Below are 19,913 nucleotides of genomic sequence, written 5' to 3'. Positions count from 1 at the left end.
GAAGTAGCTCATGTATGCAGCCATCGCTTATGTATGCCACCATGCATGTTGAAAAACAAGCAAGCAAGTCATCAGATATTCTCTTACCTCAATTTCCTGTATCAGGATAATGGATTAAAAACAGATGAAATAAATATTAGCCAACAAACAAAAAGGTAATGTATCTGTTCCAAAGAGATAGTGATCAAAATAACAAGTTAGACACAAACAGGCAAACTGACAAAAACATACAAGATCAGAACCACCCACAATGCTACAAAATGATGACTTTCTGAGTGTAACCCTAACCCTGAGTGTGTATATGTATGCTACAAAATAGCAAACCTTCTGACTGCACTATGAACATAAATACATTCAAACAAAAAGTCTGCTTACTAAGACTGTATATGAGCATACTATTTGAGTTCTCAGACACCAATATTAGATAGAAAATAGTGGCACTGACACTATTCCAATCTTGAAATGCATGGTGGAGTGACTTTTTTTGTGTGCTAGACATTGTCAAATTCAGATCAGCTCTATAGTAAAATATAACTAATTAAACTAATTGTAACAAGTCAGCAATTTGTTTAGTAACTTCAGTTTTTAAGATCTTCATCTCCATAACAATGACAAAATAAATTTTCCCAATTCAGTCACTGTCTCAAGGGCAACCAAAACGCAGTGACCAACTCAGTAAATACTGAGTAAGACTTGATTCACTATGAAACTGCTCAGCAAAATGTGCTTTTGCTGAGATTGTAATTAAAACTAAAAATATACAGCTATGACAAACAAAATAATGCAAAAGCATTAAATTTTCTGTTCACTTCAATTCTTTATTATTAAGGTGACTAGAAATTAGTGCATGTGCATGAACCCAGAGTGCAGAAAACTGCAGGCAATGGTAGCCGTTATACATCCACCGTATTTTGTCTTTTTATTATCAACCCACGTACAGAAAGTCATTTGCTGATAATCAAATAAGCTTCATGCCAGAGTCACAGTATAATAGGTTGCTCAACAGCAAAATCACCATATTACAAGGCTACTAACCAAAGGGAACAAAGATGTAGGCTAACACTAATACTGCTTATGAAAGATTTGTTTTCCTGTTTGAATTATTGCTGTACAAACTGAAATTGAAGATATATTCTCTCTGAAGTATAAAAGAATATTCAGCATATATATTTTTTTAACTAGTAAAATAAGCAAAACTGTGCTAAGCTCATTTTTAATGCCTTTAGATAAAACTGCTCCAATTTTAACAACTTACTTCAACAGTCAATGCAGGTTATTATTAAAACAAAAGTTCTGTAATTGTTTATGTGCCATGCAGATACAGGTTCATTGTTCTAGTGCTATTTAGTAACCATATAAAGACTGTATTTTGCAAATGGTAACTGATTCCAATTAATGCATGTCATATTAATCTTCCCCTTGCACAAATAAATCCACTAATCCTTGATAACCGTTAATACATGATAAAGAACAGGATAAAAAAATACAAAAAAATGATAATAATAATGAAAAGGTGCTGGGTTTTGAGCGTTACTTTTGCATAACATCCATTTCATTCCACATCCCCCCTTCCACTCACCTTGCATAAAGAGCATGTGAACTTTGAACCATTAAGGTCTTCTTTAGTGCAGGTTGCGTGATACACACGGAAGCAATCACTACAAAGCAAGACTTCCCCAGGCTCATGGCACTCAAAGCAGTACCAGTCATGACCATCCCGCTCCTGCAATGTTCACAGAAATCACAAATTTGGCAACTGCTGTAATATGTACTTCCAATGTAAATTGAAAATAAACTGTCATGCCAAGCTAATGACAGTAGTAAGTTTTGATAATTGATAATGCTGATTTTGATGATAATAAGTTTTGATAATCTATAAACAGCTTAAAGGTCAGTTTTATGTTGTAGTCCAGTAAAACTTGAACTAAAATTGCCAAGTACATCCCACACAGATATATGAAGGAGACTACGAGGACTATACAAACTATACCTGTTTTTATATAACCAACAGTATCAATATTGAAATGTTCAATCAATAAATATTAAAGAAATTAAAAATAATAATGAAACAGTGTCAGAATACAAATATAGCCCCTGCTCATATGATACAATGTCTTATCATTAACATGTTATGTTTGCATACAATAAAAATTCATGTTTTTTAATGTTTATTTATACAGCACCTTATCTTACTAGCAATATGTGTATTACAACATGGTAAAGTGCACACCACAGAACAGAAAAAGCTATTTTGAGAAATGATAGAACTCAGCTGTCAGCACATGGTAGAGTGAAATATTTATAACCTAAATATAAGCTGTCACTAAAGTTTAGTAAATGCTATTTCCTCTTGTGAAATGACAGATGATCCATTAGACTAGAGTTCTAGTAGTCTCCCCTCAAGATTAAAAAGTGAAGTCACACTGCCATAAGAAGAAAACCTAAAGTGTCTGATGGCCAGTGACTAGCCTCACTCACCTCCCTTAACACTTTACATAACTGACAGCAGCTAGCTAAGACTGATAGTGTGGTAGTGGCTAGTCCAATTTAACCACACTGGCCAACAAGAATGTCCACACTACTCTTTACAAAGCAGTATGCCCCTAAAAGGCCTTCTCTTTTACAAAAGGAAAACAGTCCATCAAAACTTAAAAAACTCACATAATCATATCCAAAGCTTAGCCTTTCACATTTTGAAAATGGTTTATCTATGCAGCATTCACAATTAATGCACCAACATAAATAAGATGCGTTAATAGCATACAATCTGCGCATTGTTAAAGCATGAGTACATTTACAATTGTGTGAGGTCATTGTATTTAAGTTTTTCATCAAACCACAAAGAGAAACATGCACTCATTTAAGATATGTATCTATACTCTGAATTAATTAAGATGTTTATATCTTTCAATTGCATGGCAGTTATAACCTTGCAACAACAAACAAATTAAAATGTTCTATGGGATGACCAAACCACTTGATGACTTGTTAGTTTGTCTTTTGTGTATGGCACATAGAGCTCCCATCCCCACGGGAAATGTACTTTACGAGTTCAATTATTATCATTAGATAGATTTTGCATAGCATGGCACCATGAAACCATGGCAAACATAAACTGTGTACAGATGAAGATGAAAAACTAAAGCGTAACCAACACAGTACACTTTATTATGCAAGATGGGTTCTTAGGATGGATCAGAAAGCTTCAAACACCGACATTGTTTGGAAAAAAAAGGAGAAGCCTGAGAAGAAGCACATGCAAGTTTTTTTCCTTACGATGCACTGAACAGAGAGGAGGGCAACACAAGCAGACCAAAGAGACCGACTTAGGAGTTACAGCATCAGGAGCTCAAACAGGTATGCTGTCTAAACTGAACACGTATTCTGTCAGTTTTATGCAGTAAAATCCCAGGTTTGGTACAACTTTATATGGGTGCAGGATGCTCTGACACATTTTACAATATATATATATTTACATATAAATATACATTGCAAATAACTTACCATTTCAGCTTCTTCCCCTGATGGGATTTTGTATCCTTCCTGCTCCAACCCAGTTCGACACCCTTTGAAGCCAACAGCTAAGTACTCTGTTATAAGTCCATCCGAAACGGTATTGTTTAGTTGTCGACGACACTCATTTGCTCCCATGTCATATACACGTTGCATGTATTTAGTAATGCGCTCAAGGTTAGGTATTTGCTTTTGTTGGCGAATATAGCTCACCGCCTCTAGAAGCTTTCTGGCTATGGCAACAGGAGCTTGGCGCCGTTTCTCTGGCCGAACCATGGCTGAAAGTATATCTTTTTCTCATCAAATGATTCTAAGTTATTCAAACCGCTCACCTCCAATAGGAAAATATACCAATTATTTACCTTCTCTAAGAATAGAATACTGCCATGCCTATTTACTTGTAAACTTTGTTCATGATAAAATATTTGTTTTCGTGCTGTTAATTTCAACATTTTGAAATAAAAAATATGATTTTGTAACTTATAGCTCATACATCACAGACTTCAACTAGTGTTGTATTACACAACAATCTGGTTTCAAGCTTGTCAATAATAAAAATGTTGTGCACCTTATTTTTCTATCCCCCAACTCACCCAATGTAGATATAAAATGTAATGTTAATAATAAAGCAAACTCTGGTATTTGTGTGAAAATGATACTCAACGGGACTTATACCAACTAAAAAAATAAAAAGCTTATTTTACTCATAGAGTCTGGGTTGACCGCGGTTTATCTTTCGCTGCGGAGTACTACATGGTTGCAAGCTGGGTTACGTCTCAAAATTAAATCAGTTTCTTTATTTAAAATCCAATCTTCGAGTAGAACTAACCTGGAAAACGAATGACCCTTGTTCTAAAAAAAAATAATTTTTCAAATGAATAAATTAATAATACAACGAATGCTAGTCCAACGAACACGACGAACTTATCACGCTGATGACCTAATATTTGTTCACCGATATCATATTTAACTTTTTATATTATTTAATGTAGTATACTACATAATCATTATGCTGTGATTAATTTTTCTAATGTTCAATCATCAGCTGGACTGATGACACGAAACTGTTTTGAATCTACCAGTTTCATCGTGGTTATCATCGCTGTCGAACATCACATACCAAGCGATTCAGTGTCGGGTTCAGAACCGGTACAGAAACATGACTGCTCAATACATGGTTTCCAACAACATATTTTTCATTCCCCTATCGAATGCAGCAGAAAACAGTATATAAACTTGCCTTCTGGTAAATCTGATACCCCCACCTATGAACAGCAAACTAACACCTCAAAGATTTTGTACCGCCGAAGAGGGTAAGAATACCCGAGTTGAAAACAAGCAACATGGAAGATAGAGCTCTACGTTCACCACGCAATTCGTGTCGTCATCAAAATCGCTAAGGGAGGTACGCAAAGCGTGCTGACGTTTTTCGCATGCGTTTCACTGAGAAAGTTTCCGTGTGGCGGGTCTCTTCGTTGTCTCGGACAGAACATTTCAGCATCTTAATATGCCACGGATCATAGAATGCGTTCCAAATTTTTCCGAAGGAAGAAACAAAGAGGTAAATATTCATCATCGATTCTTAGTTTTAAAAGCAGATATTTACAGCTAGGATGGAGTGCTTTTTCTTTCAGCGACTAGCTAGCAAGTTTTACGGTGCAATACTATCGAGAACGACCGCCTTACAGCCTTATCAATATGTTTCCAGTCGGCAGACTAAGAACTCCCTTATCATGAATTATAGAGGGTTCACTCAGGAAAAGAAACTGCGCCATTTCTCGGCGTATAAAAATTCTTTTTACAGCTAACTTTGCCAGTTCTGATTTTATTGTCAACTTTTGATCTATTGATTCAAGTTTGTTCATGCACAGTGTTAACATAGCAAAATATAGTTAAACACTTGTCCCTAACCAAACTGGACAGTTTGACAGCTTGTTTGGCAACGATTGGATCAAGTGGGTAGGGTAGGGGACAACATTTGGAGTAAAGCTGTGACGTGTACATGACTTGTTGGCTTGCTCACCTCCATCCATGTCTCTTTCCTTGCCTTCTGAAATTTTTGATTGGTTATAGTGTGTCATGTTTTGGTCAGCTTAGTACAATTTTTTTTGTTGTTGCTTTGTTTGAAGCCATGGTAAAATTTTAGAGTGGAGAAAATATATTTGACATTATCCAGACAGTCCTTGAACTTACTATAGATGACAGGAATATTTGTGCCAAATTTGGTCTGGACTGAAAAATGGTGCAGATTTGCAATTATTCAAGAGCCACCAGCAATTACCACACTCTGCTTTATTTATAATACTGTAACGCTAATGTATGTTCTCACTGGATACTTCAGACCACTGTTTTACCAAACATACTTTTAAAGAAGCTTAGAAAATACATGCAAATTGGGGATAAAGTAAAAGGCTATGATCTATACTATTAAGTATTTTTATTTTTACTTCTGCTGTAGAAGCCAAGAAATAAACATGAAAACAGCAATGAACAATAGTGAAACAGCAATGAACAAAGCAAAAGGAAGTTTTTATAAGTGTTCAATTCAAAATGACCAGACTGTTTCTTGGAGACTTTGTTGTTCCTTGTATATGCAAATAACATGTAAATGTATGTTTATTCCCCCCCCAACTCTCTCTCTATATATATATCTATCTATACACTCATATTTTGAAGGATTTTATGACTCATTGTTTTTGCAAGTACTGTGTGTATATATATACTTGTATACAGATAAATATATAGATTCTTGTGCAAAGATTATACTTTTGGCAATTAGCAGAGGCCACACATTAAATGATTTTTAGGAAGATTTGATGACATGACAGATTAGGCAGTTTTTTAATGCTGCAGGTCATCGAAGCAATAGCGAATGCCATAGCACATACAGATGGCTGCAGTTTGCTGGATGTTGACCCAGGCCTCTCAACTAATCGGACCGTATACACATTTGTTGGCTCCCCTGAATCTGTCCTAGAGGGTGCTATGAATGCTGCTCGTACAGCGTATCAGCTTATTGACATGAGAAGTCACCAAGGTATGACTGATAACAGCTGCCCGAGATCTCTACCATGGGATGGTTATCACTAGGTTTTCATTGCTTGAATCAAAGCAGTCCAGTCCTGGCCAGTCTTAGTAGATGTCATGTTGCAGTTTCACAAACTCCTTTCCCTTGGAACTAAAGTTTTGTATTCAGTCTTACTGAAAAGAACTCAACCCACATTTATTTTGGAAAATAAAGATCCCATGAGAAAGTAAGCCATTTATTCGCTTGGATTTGAGATTAAACATTTTATAACAAACTAATCCTATTTTGAAAAAAAACTATTACAGGTCTTTAAATAATATACCCCTGTACTGTTTGCTATTTTGGGGATGAAGAGTTAGTTAATCGCAAAAATATAGTCAAACATATTTTGGGTGAATATTGTAATGCACAGTCAGATATTGGTTTTATAAATCTTTTTAGTTGAGTTGAAATTGCCACAAATGCTTTGGGAAAATGTTTCTGTGCAAATGATCTGACTGTGAATATATCAGTTCTTGTGATCATAGTTTTGTCTGAACAAAACATTCACAGATGACTAGTGAACTGTGAGAGGCATGTTCGAGGGAATTATTCATGCACTTTGTACACATAATCATGTTCTGTATACAAAATTGTTGGCTGTATACAGCTAATCCTACATTATACAAGCTAATCCTGCACTATGTAAGCTAATTTTGTACTGTATACAAAGTCATAAATGTGCACAGGAGAGCATCCTAGGATGGGTGCAATGGATGTCTGTCCTTTCATCCCTGTACACAACACCACAATGGAAGAGTGTGTAGAAATTGCTCATGAATTTGGTGAACGACTGGCTGTTGAGCTAGGTGTTCCAGGTAGGGTTTATTTTATTTATCTCTTGAAAAGCATATTTATTTAATATATTATAATGTGTTAACATAAAGTGTGGGTATATATGTATGTTACTTTAGTTTCATAGTTTCATAAAATCGGTGATACATTTTTCTCCTCCAGTTTATTTGTATGGTGAAGCAGCTGCAGAGGAGAAAAGAAGACTTTTACCATCTGTTAGAGCTGGAGAATATGAAGGGCTTGTGGAGAAGGTAAGCTGCAGTACAGACATAAAAGATTTGGTGTTTGAATTTATTTTAGCTTTAAAAAAGAGGCATACAGGTTTAAATATGTAGATGCATTTTCACATAAGCTAGTTGAGTATTATTAGCTATTAGATCATTCTTATAGTGTATGGCTGGTTTTAGGGGTAGGAACATGTCTTAATTAAGAGAACTTTCCCTTTCTGGCTTAGTACATAAAGTGATATTTACTGACAAAATATAGAAAAGGAATTTAGTTTGTCAGAAGTAAAGTGCATGCTGCTGGTATGTTCCATCTACTGAGTGATTGGATACCACGGAGTCATAGGATCATGATGCAATTGTGAGTCTTGTGTTTGGTACAAAGAAAGCAAACTATAAGTTAAATGGTATGTATAGTGTATTGTGTGATGTCTACCAATAGAGTAGACTGAGTTAACAACAGGTAATAAAAATAATGCATTACCTATCAATTGATTGGATACAATATAGAATCAGAGTGAACAGTTGAGATTGACAGTGAAAGTGAGAAAGTGACCTAGTTATCAATGTCGTCTGATTCTTAAGAGCATCATTTCAAGTGTCAAATCTTGTGACTTGCAGCTTGAAGATCCAGAGTGGAAACCAGACTTTGGTCCAAGTGATTTCATTCCATCATGGGGAGCAACTGCTGTTGGTGCCCGTAAATTTCTTATAGCATACAATGTCAACTTGCTAGGGACAAAAGAACAAGCACATCACATTGCTCTGAATATCCGGGAACAGGGCAAAGAGAAGGTATAGTGTTAAAAGGGAAATAATTCTGTTAAATTATCATCTTACACTTGATCATTCTGTGATTCCCCCACCCCTGCCATTTTGATTGTCTCTTTCTGTTTTGTATCACATCTAATGACAGTCACTTCATGTGATTGTTGTCGTATGAAGAAAACCTTACTCAGATGATGACTTGACCTCACCATATGATTAGTGTCTTTAGATGCTTTTACTCACACAAAATTGTCTCTTTCACAGCCTGGACGACTTCCCAAGGTGCAGGGTATGGGGTGGTACATGGAAGAGGCCAATATTGCTCAGATCTCTATGAACCTTGTGGATTTTGAGGTCACTGGAATACACACAGCATATGAAGAATGTTGCAACAAAGCAGAGGTTGTTATTTTAATTAATAATTTCTTGTTTTCTTCTCTGCAAACCTAAAAGAAGACATTAGGACCCAGCTGTAGCCTGATCATTGATGCCAAAGCTGTTAAATAATCATTAGTTCAACAACAAATCCAAGTGTGCCTCAAATTACCTACTTTTTTTACTGGGACAAGTAAAACATTGTTGATAATCATTTTATGTTTCAAGTTACTTTCGCATAAATATATGACATTTTGTTATTAATATTAGTTCATTAATTTTCATCATTAATTATAATAATATGACAGCAAGAAAACTACACCCAATTCTTTAATTGATCTATTATTACAAATATACACAAAAGGTAGTATTTTTTTCTTTTAAAACAGGATGAGAGCAATATAAAAAATGCAATCTTTTCTTTTATAAGGGAAATTAGTTGTCAGTAGTATACTCATAAATGAAATAACTTCGTTAGTGAGGAAGGCTATATATGCAATATATATTTTGCTTTTATTATTTATGATACAACTAGAGTACAAATGTTTCTCATAATGGCATAAAAACTACGATCAGTTTGTACAAAGACAAAATCATTTGTTATCAGCTCCCTGTGCACATTTAGGAAAAGGTAGATCTTTGCAATGTCATTTAGATTGGCCCAAAGCTTGTCAAGACACATTGTAACTTTGCAGGAGTTGAACTTGGGTATTATAGGCTCCCAGATAGTTGGCATCGTTCCTTTAAAGGCTCTCATGGATGCTGCTGATCACTTCATGAAGAAGGAGAATCTGTTTATCCTGGAAGAGGATCAAAAAGTGCGCCTGGTGAGCTGATGCTAGACTTTTTCTTTCTCACTGGTGAAGGAGAGCAGTGTCAGTTGAAATATTGACCTTCTAATTGGAAGGATTAAAAGAATACTTGAACTCAGTGGTTAGAGGATGTAGAACAATATACTTAGTTTTGTTCCCTAATTTGTTGGAGGTTCTGTTTGATTTCATTTCTTATTAAAAAATATAGCAGCTGCTATATTTGTTTAAATTTATGACACTTTGGTTTATATTTTGTTGTAGTTTTTAAGTTGGAATATTATTAGACAGTTTTCTTCTCAAAGGTAATTAACCGACTGGGACTGAACTCCCTTGGACAGTTTTTGCCAAAAGAAAAAATAATTGAGTAAGTAACAAAACATACTTTCTATGGGTCATCAATGCTATGCTTTTTAAGGGATTCTTAAAAACAATTTTGTATGTAGCCTGCTTATTCATGGTCTACCAGACAGGACATTTACTTTTTTTTTTAAAAAAAGATTGGGCTAATCTGAACCCAATATAGTATTTCCAAAAGTCTGAATGAATATCCCCTCCTATTCCATTTTTTGATACACAAATGTACGGTTATCACTGTAAACAGAAAGAGAACAAAACCCTCTCATATCTTGAATATATGTACATTGTAATGTACTTAGGTTATGAAGGGTACAGTTGATGATCTACTAGAAGCACATTTTAATTAAGCATATTGGGATAACTCCATCAATGAAATGCAGCATGTTTATCAATTAGCTATGCATAATATTTTTATATGAAATTAAGTAACTATAATAATAATAAGAATGTTTTTATGATTTGTCAACTTTAGGTACATGATTCCAAATGATCGTGAAGGTCCATTGATGAGCATGGATGTTAAGGACTTCGTGCTGACAATAGGCTCTCGCTCTCCCTCTCCTGGTGGTGGATCTGTGGCTGCATTGTGTGGTTCACTGGTGAGTCTGTAATACTTGCTTTTGAATGTTGCTGTGATCTTTGATATTTTGAGTCATTTCATTATACCTGAGCAGAGTTTTTTTTGATGTTTAATGGATATAGCTGGTGTATCTTGAATTTTTTGTTATGTATAATGTCTATCAATGTGTGTGAGTTGTGTGTACCTCAAATTTCCACCATAACAGGGGGCGGCTCTTGGCTCTATGGTTGGCTTTTTAACTTATGGAAATCGCAAATTTCATCATCTGGATACAAAGATGAGAGAACTCATAGCCCCACTGTACAAAGCAATGAAGGATCTTCTCCCTTTTGTTGACGCTGATGCTGCTGCTTTCAGTGAATACATGGTGAGTGCAGTTCAGGCTTACTTTACACATTAGATTACTGAGGTATATTGTGGACATGCAAATGTGTGTATACATTTTCACATATATAAAAGTAGTAATTTTTCATTGCATTATGAAAGCTTACTGGCAAACAAATGTAATAGCTTGTTTAGATATTGCAATGAGATGGCAGCTTCCTCTCCATGTCATCTTTTGCAAATCTCCAATATAAGATTTCCTGAAACTGAATAATTAAATGCTTTGACAACTGATTTTTTTTAATATCATCAAATTCAGTGGATTAGTTAAATTTTGCACAAAGTTTTAATATATATTTTTAAATTTAAGAGTGTATTTTTTTGCAGCTTGCTGTAAAGTTACCAAATGATACAGAAGAAGAAAGAAAGGCGTAAGTTTCTTGAGAAACTATAACTCTCAGGATCCATTGCTAACTTTTAAAAGGAAACATAATATTAGCTTGACCATCATGGAGCCAATGTGCCAAAAAGACAGTGCTGCTGTTTGATTATCTCATCAGAAATGCATACAACAAAAAAGCTGATCGGGTCAGATGCATTCTGTTTACTTGTAGTATCTACTTTTTTAACAGATTTAATCTGAGACATGCAGCAGTATTTAAATAAACCCCATCTTGTTATCTTCATCTTATAATCTCTGAACAAAGTTAATCCACTGGCGTTTATTGCCATTATCTTTAAGATTTCCCTAATGAGTACAAACTAGCTCCAGTGATATTTTCATGTTTGTGAAGGATTCTGGCAGTCATGTGATATTTTCATCTCTGTGAAGTAGTGCCATATATTTTTCAGGCGTGAGACTGCCATGCAGAGTGGACTATTAACAGCAGTGCAAGTACCATTGTGTGTAGCTCGGGTGGCAAACACTCTATGGCCAACCATTAATGAGCTTGCCAACTTCTGCAACATTAACTGCAAGTCAGATCTTCAGGTAAAGCACATCTAGCTGACAAGTAGTTTGTACACTACTTCCCGCTGACTTAAATACAGTGTATGCTATTTCCAGCTGACAAAGTACAAGGCACAGTATGGGGACACTATTTCCAACATGCAGCACTAGTGAAACTAGTGTTTTTAAGCCCCATTATTTTGAAAATTCAATCGTTGCACAGAAAAAAAAATTTCAGGGGGTGTAACTATAGAAGATTGACCTCTTTTTTTTTTTGAATGCAGCAGTTTCTTCCCTTAAGCAAGATACTTCTTGAGTTAAAATTATTTAACATGATTGTTAGCCAGCTGTTCACCAGCAGTGCACAGAAAGTGGCATGTCAGTATGTCGGGGGAAAGTTAAAAAGTGTACTAGACAGCACATTTTTACTTTAAATGACTCGGTTGAGCCAATGGGACAGCAATTCACCATATGTGAGCTAGGCATATCCATAGGCATTCATTTGAAAATAAATAACCATTCTGTTCATCTAAGTATTTATCAACTTAATCCTAAGGTCATGTGTACTGAACATGGCAACCACTTATTTTTTAGTTGCTGAATGAGATGCGTGGATACATGTCAAAAACTCCATTCAGTGAAGTCGGATTCATTTTGTCTACATTTGTTGTTTAGGTTGGAGTGCGTGTCTTGGAAACAGCAGTGTGGGGAACTTATTATAATGTTGTAACAAATTTGAAGGACATCAAGGATGAAGAACTCAGGACGAAGGTGGGTCTTTCACCGTCTGATCTTAAAATTCTTATTTCTTACATCCTTCTCTTTAAATTTTTAAAATATAAAAATACCTATTTTGCAAAACAATAGTTTCTATCTAATTTTCCATTTACATGGCATACATTTTCTGCCAGCTGATGTTGTGTACAAATGATATGGCTGAATGACTGAAGGACATCTTAAAATGTTTCAGCAAACTAAATATTTAGTTGGATATAAAAACCCACTTTTTGTCACTGGAGTACAGACATTCATGTCAACAATTGAAAAAAGAATAAATTTTTACACCATTTTATGGAATATTTGCATTTGCTATATACCACTGGGTTTATTACTGATGTTGAAGATACAAATCATGTTTGGATAGGTAGGGTTCTTACCTTCATTTTCGTACATCTCGCAAAGTTTGATGGCTTGGCTTCCATTTAACATAAGATTCTTCAGAACTTTCTGATCATGTGATGTTACTTGTTCCCAGTTGTTTTGATTTACTTTGAACATGGCAGTCCATTGAGAAAAAAAACTGCTTAGTTTTCAAATTGAATCTTAATGCATTTTGTTTGTAATATTTGCCAAAACTGTGACAAAATGACTCAGTGTCATCACAGTTTACTACTGCTACTAAGCTTCCATCAGCTACACACTTAAATAAATGGGAGCTAATCACATTGAATTCTTCTATGTTCTCACTTGTGTTAGAAGAGTAGCAGAGGCTTATGCTGATGGCCTTTAAGGAATGGCTTAGTTATAAGAGTTAAAGTGGAGATGTGGACATCATTGAAGACAGGTAAATGAGATTAATCTTAGACTTAAAAAGAGAAAGAGAAAAGGAAACTAAACCGTTATGTTTAATTTTTACATTCAGATGCAAGCTGAGATAGACGAGGCATTGACCACTGCCCAGCAAAACTGCACGGCAGTCTTGAAGGTGCTAGATGAGAGGAAAGAGTGACGTAGTGATGCAGGAGGAGAAAGGAAACTGGTTGCTGGAGATTGTTCTTCATCTCAGTGCCAGTTCCAGAAGCTATAGGGACCATGAAGCTACCCATTGTGATATAGAGTAGTTAATTGATTGTTTGCTCAATATTGATTAAATAGTTAGTCATACCAATACAGGTGTAACTGCTGTTCAATGATAAGTTTTCTATACATTTTTCTTCACTAGCAATTACATTTTCATTGAATCCAATGACAGTGCTTATGATTTAGCACAGCCTTTCAATTATATCATTTTTGTGCTTCTAATGCACTGTTTGTATGGTGTGCTACTACAAAGCATTTAAAATAAAGAGAAAAGGACAATTATTTAAAAGTAGATGTGAAAAATGTTGAGTTTTAATAGTCTATAATTGTATAATTAATGTTTACTTTTAGAACACCTTATCCCACCAACAAAGATGAGTTTGAAGCACTTATATAAAGTTTCAGGGCATCACTTATCAACAGGCATCAAATGCATCTTACAGATTTATTCACCATAATTCAAATTATACTACTCACTAAGTCTTTCTCTCTTGCACACACACAGGGTGGAGGAAACTCTGGATTACTGGACAAAACCCAGTCTACAGGTGTTACATTCATGTCTGAACCCATGTCACCCAATTCTCACTGTCATGGTGACAGGCACTTTAACCACTGAGCCATCAACCATTTGGCACTGAAGCATTTAAGAAAAATAAAAATGTTGAGTTTTTGGATAAATATGTAAAGTGTTATGCATCCTGTTGTGCACCACATTTTTTACTTCATTTTGTGTTTAAAGTGGGTTTGGCTTTTTTTAATCAGCACTCCCAACCATTTATTGGCTTGTTATATACCTATTTATTAAAGTTTTGTTTCTCTTCAAGCAGATCTCATTTAAATTTTGTTAAATTATAAAGACCCTGTGTATTATTATAGTGTCATTTATTATTGGTAGGTTTTTTTTTTTGCTTTTTTTTTTAGAAAATTAAATGTAAACTTATTGCAGAAACTATAAAATACTTTGACTATTATCTTATTATGTATGTACCACTTTTATGTGAATTGTAAATTTTGGATTATAAGGCACAGCTTTTTGCTCCAGCTTTAAATCTTGCAGTTAAAACAGTGATGCAGATTGTTTGAATGTTTCTGATTTCAGGAGCCTCTCACCCTCATCTATTCTTAGCTTCTCTGTAACTCAGAATATTGTGTTTACTGTTTATTAATTTTTCACTGAGCTCTGTGTTAAAGTGTTAACTGTTCATGTTGTTACAATGTTAACTGTTCAGATTTTTTAATCAAAGTTTCATACAATTTAAGCATTCAGATCATTTGCTCAAGCACACACCCTCATCATACTGAAAACGAGAGGAAATGTTTATGATGTGGCTTATAAACCAGTGCAGCTTTTTTGTAAAAAAGTAAAGATTTAAAAAAAATTTAGTGGGTGTAGATTATAAACAAGTCCGCTCGATAAACTGAAATTTATAGTAGGCCTTGCTAGACAGAGCGATTTGGTATATCACAGCAAACACTGATTTATTACAGATGTAGTACGTGTTTTCAAGTTTGGAAGGTTGTTTTGGTGACTGTGATAGTGCAGACTACTGTTTAATCTTCAAGTTCTTAATTATTTCAATGACTGTGTTACAACAGAATATCATATTTTAAATGTTTCTTGTACATCTACCAAAATAAAGAGGGTAAGTATTTTCCTGTATTAATACACTTCTGATGTGATGATCGTGCCATCCAGTATTTTAATCGCTAGGGACCAGAGGGGAAAGCAATAAAATATAGCATCCGGCCAGCACTTACAACTGAATGTTTTCTATTAAATGACTGTAAATGGGATGTTATTGTCTTTGGAACACTTAATCTCCTGGCTGATTCTCTAGTTTCGTTTAGAGAAAACAGGGTACTTTTTTTTCTTACTGTCTGTGCTTTCTGCATATTTTTTTCCTAATTCACCCTTTGCAGAACTTGCTTTTGTTTAGTGCTTTATTATTTTTCAGAATTTTTACAGAATGTATTTTGTTGAGATTTTTACTTTAATTTGAACCACCATATACCCCTAGTTTTACTGAACATGTTATCACACATGCCGCTTCTTTAAAAGCAGATAAACTGCCCAACTGATACAGGCAATTATCAGCATAAATAGGGTATGCGAAGTTTTTTAATATGATGCTCAGTGAAGCTGAAATGGATGTACAAACCTTTCATACAGGATCAAAACTTTCCATAACTGGTCATTTTGAAGATATAGTTTATCAATATGTATATCGTGAACATGGACTTTGTTTATCAAGTGCTTTTACTTGAATCTAAAATTTAACAGTTGGGAATTTTTTTAAAATATATGATACTTATGCTGTATTTTGTGAATGTACGTTTCTTTGTTTTAACATAACTCTTATGTCGATGTATTTGTGTGAAAAACACTTTTCTTTGATTTATTTTGATCATTTATTTTCATCACTTATTTTCATCTTGAGATGTGAGAGAATTGGAGGTTCTATGAAAATTTATCTCTTGGAACTTTTAGAACAGCGTTGGTCTTGTTTTTATAATAGGTCTGGAGAATATTGTTTGATTGTATCTCCACATATATTGCTCTGCAACAAGATTTCAGGGTATAATGTGACAACTTTTACCAAAAATATCTTTATGATAATGTTCATTCTCCATACTATAAACCATTCTAACATCATGTTAACTAGACTTTCTTATTTAAAATTTAAAAATTGAACTAAAGTAGCTGCCTGGAGTCATCAAAACCCAGATTTATTGTGAAGTGGTACAGTCCTGTTATAGTCACATGTCTTTTATTAAGTTTGCCTGAATAGCACTTTAATTTTACACAGAATTTTGCATTAACAATGCACAAAACTTGTTTCTTTATCAAGATATAATTATGTCCACCTTACATTTGCAGCAATCTACTCATGCAGCTTAACTTGTACGTTTTATATTCACAATATATTTGCACAAGCTTTAGCCTTTTCATTTTTTCCAGTTTACAAATAGTCCTCTTCACTTGTTGTCAGGTAAGGAAATAGAATAATAATCACAAATATCTCAAGCATAAACATTTCACATCTTTTGCTTTGTACCCGTTTGTTGCTTGTTTTAACATATTAGTCACAAGGGCTCTCCACACAATAATTTGCTGTAGTATTTGTTACAGTGTTGTAAATAGTCCTAAAAACCTGGAATGTCTTACCTTTTGTTAAGTGTAACCTTTCAGAATTCTGAAGATCTGTATATACAGTTTATTCATTGGGCTGGGCTCATAAGCATTCTTATCTATTTTCCCACACAGAAAAGAGCCTTTAATGCCTGCTGACCTAAACTGTTTGAATGTTTCTGTCTTGACAAGAGAATGCAGCTGAGCCCAGTAGTTTTAAAAGGGTAGGGTAACTTCCTGCACACCAATAACATGAACTTTTAACATAAAGTTAAAATATGAATAACCATAGAACGTGTTTCAGAAGAAGTTGCAGTTGAAGAGAAGGTTGTGTCATCATTTTTTCATTTGAAATGGGCAAAATTAGTGTTTTTAATGTTTGTAATTTTATTGCAATTTTATATATTTTGTAGTACGTTTTATAAACACTGCTGATGCCTTTAAATACTGATCATGAGTTTCTGTACATTTGGTAAAATCCTTTTGACGTTGCTTGCGTTTCAGTACTGCTTTTCCAATGTAACTACTTTTTATTTTCAGTTACAAACTGTTTAAGGTGCTTTATACTGTTTGTCATAGGGATATCAGAAAGCAAGTTTTTTTTTTCCAGCCAGAGATTTGAAAGAGAATAAGACCAAAAGGCGATGAAGTTTACTACCAAGTTAAGAGATTTTGCCCTTTTTGACTTATAAGGATTCCCAGGTCAAATGAAATTAGGATTATCTCAAAATGTCCCCCTCCCACATCCACCTGACATCCATGTGGTAAATTAGTTAATGCCAAATTTTGACAAAATATCCCTGAAAATGCACATAAATTTAGAATGTAGGAGTACAAAACCTGTCTTAACTATGCCTCCAAGTCATTTGTTTAAATAAAAGTTGTTGACTTGCATTCTCCTTAAGTATGGCACTTTTTAAAAAAAAAAAAAACTGGCTTCTCAGGAGCTGAACCAGGAGAGGGAAATCCAAATTTCTCTTCACACATTTGATGTTTTTGGTGAAAAATATTACATTAATATATATTTCTATAAATTTCTGTTTTGAAAAATAAGGCTTTTTGACAGTATATGGTGGAAAGCGTTAATACTATCAGCTGCTGTAATATAGTAGGTATGTCCAGTTAATAAGGAGCTTCGGATGCTTTTAAGATTTTATTCACAAGTTCATCTATATTTGATGCATCTCCAGAAAGACTTCCTCATGTTCGTTTTAATATTTTAATTGTGGCTGTATGCAATATTCTCAAAGTTTGGATTATATTTTGGATAAGCTTTGGGAACATACCTTATCAAAATCAACATCTTTTTCATCAAGTTATCACTATTCGAATGGAGTGCCTGTGAGATTCTTGTTACCTTTCACTTATTTCTAAACTCCCTCAGCTAAGGGTCAAAACTGACACATGATACCTGTAGATGTAGAGAGGTGAAGTTTGGGGAAAATCAAAAGGTTTTGTTAGGTCTGTTCTACTTACAACTGAATTGGCAGACGTGCATAATATATATAAAAAGAGATAGAATGGGGAGGGGCTAGAGACCCAAGAGAGCATTTTATGTGATCTTTATTTTTTTAGTCACAATGGCCTTAATACCAACGACGGCACATCAATCGTGGCAATGTTTTTGTTTTGCCTACTGTTTCTATTTTCATGCTTTTTAAAACTCAGAGAACCTGTGAAGAGGCTAATGATTGTGAACCCACTGCCAGTGCCAGCTCCATTGCAATTGATTACACAGCATTTTGAGTGAAGCTTGTACAGCTTTTTGAGAGCAAGTGAAGACATCATGAAGACTCCTGGGTGAGCAGTTAGTGGCAGCAGTCCGACTGCAGGTTGAGAGCAAGTTAAAACATGAAGACAGCGGGGTGTGCAGTGGGTTGTAGCAGTCACACTGCTGGTAGACCAAAGTCTTGGTGCAGGTTGGAGCAATAACAAAGGCACAAATCCATGAGGAAATTGAATTCCTGACGATGCATCGTGAATATCTTGCACTTCCACTGGCAGAACTGGTTTACTGACATGTCTCAAGCAGGTCGCTGTGCTAGTGCTTGTGTTCATATTGCATGTCCAGCAGCATTTGTGTCTTTGTGTTCACTAACCACAGCGCAGGTTCTCAATGATCTGCGGCAGATAGAGAATGTTTTGTACCAAATAACAGCTAACACTCACTTTCAGTATTGTTTTATAGAAAACACCTAGCCTAGCTTTATTCAGATTTTCTGATTCTCTCTTGATAATGAGGTTGATGTGAGCGTAATATGAAAATCAGTATTTTATTGTAGAGATGATCTAATCGATTTCCCTCGTCTGGGACGATTTTTTCTTGTTCTGAGATTTCGTTTCTAATAAAATCTTTAAAACTTTAAAAATTTTCTTATAGCTTTGTGAAACTGCGAATATGGGGTTGTTTTTCTCACCTCCCATCTTCTCATATTTGTCTATTACTTTTTTGGTGTGTGTGTGCGCGAGCGCGCGTTTGTCTCTCCTAATTCCTTTATAACGGAAGCTTTTGTTTCGTGAGAGAAAAGGAGAAAGAGAAGAAAAAGAAGAGGAAAGGTTGAGAGAGGAGATGAAGTAGCCAAAACGTAATTGCGATTTCACTCAGCCAGGCGGTGTCAGTTGGGATTTTTTTTTTTTTTAATATTGAAGCAACTCTACAGTTTACTGAACATGAGGCTAAAGGAAGCTTAACTGCCACAACCAACGTGACATAGCCACCTCTAACCTGAGCTCTAAAGCCATCGCCCCTCCTCTTGTTTGGTCACTCCGACCGGATTCCCTGCTGGACGCAGACAGCTATCATCCTCTAACGCAGGGGTGGGCAATTAATTTTCCCAAGGGGCCGCATGAGAAACTGGGATGGTTCTAGAGGGCCGGACTAATATAGTTAGCTCAGTTTTAACCAATACTGTATACATAGTATATATACTGGCGGGCGGGCCAGCGGGCGGGCCGGTCAGAGACAGGAGGCGGGCCGGATCCGGCCCGCGGGCCGGCGTTTGCCCAGGTCTGCTCTAATGTGTACACAGGTTTCAGCCACGTGCTGGCGAAACCGCTGACACCAGTGAGCAGTAATCACATGCTTGTTCAGAGGGTTCTTGTTTCTGACATGCCGTCGTCCTGGAACCCATTGGGTGCGGTCAATGGTGCCCCGCCGGTTCCGACATGATGTACGCGGAATATTTGCAAAGTGAAAGGTGGAGACAAGCTCGAGAG

General features: G+C 35.4%; 2 protein-coding genes across 3 annotated transcripts in view; one reads left to right on the top strand and one right to left on the bottom strand.

Annotated features, from left to right (window-relative positions):
• Positions 1–4,895, bottom strand: part of LOC112565049 (zinc finger MYND domain-containing protein 11-like) — a 29,221-nt gene extending 24,326 nt beyond the window's left edge. Inside the window, exons 1-4 of one of the 2 annotated variants that reach the window (XM_025240285.1) lie at positions 4,754–4,895; positions 3,505–3,791; positions 1,580–1,723; positions 88–96 (exon numbers count right to left, since the gene is read on the bottom strand). In XM_025240285.1, the coding sequence (XP_025096070.1) occupies positions 88–96; positions 1,580–1,723; positions 3,505–3,789 (438 nt within the window). In that variant the 5' untranslated portion in view covers positions 3,790–3,791; positions 4,754–4,895. The remainder of the gene's footprint in view (positions 1–87; positions 97–1,579; positions 1,724–3,504; positions 3,792–4,753) is intronic. The other variant, XM_025240286.1, reaches the window with a different exon arrangement.
• Positions 4,896–4,931: 36 nt separating this feature from the next.
• LOC112565050 (formimidoyltransferase-cyclodeaminase-like) lies at positions 4,932–19,066 on the top strand. Its single transcript, XM_025240287.1, has 14 exons — positions 4,932–5,074; positions 6,367–6,550; positions 7,270–7,398; positions 7,538–7,626; positions 8,221–8,394; positions 8,632–8,769; positions 9,438–9,569; positions 9,857–9,918; positions 10,384–10,510; positions 10,697–10,858; positions 11,203–11,246; positions 11,668–11,806; positions 12,440–12,535; positions 13,407–19,066. The coding sequence occupies exons 1-14, from the start codon at positions 5,021–5,023 to the stop codon at positions 13,491–13,493; spliced, it is 1,617 nt and encodes a 538-aa protein (XP_025096072.1). The 5' UTR covers positions 4,932–5,020; the 3' UTR covers positions 13,494–19,066.
• Positions 19,067–19,913: the final 847 nt, after the last annotated feature.

This window comes from Pomacea canaliculata, linkage group LG5 (genome assembly GCF_003073045.1).
Source record: "Pomacea canaliculata isolate SZHN2017 linkage group LG5, ASM307304v1, whole genome shotgun sequence".
Classification (NCBI taxonomy): domain Eukaryota; kingdom Metazoa; phylum Mollusca; class Gastropoda; order Architaenioglossa; family Ampullariidae; genus Pomacea; species Pomacea canaliculata.
Note: the sequence above shows the minus strand (reverse complement) of the source record. Positions and strands in the feature narration are given on the sequence as shown.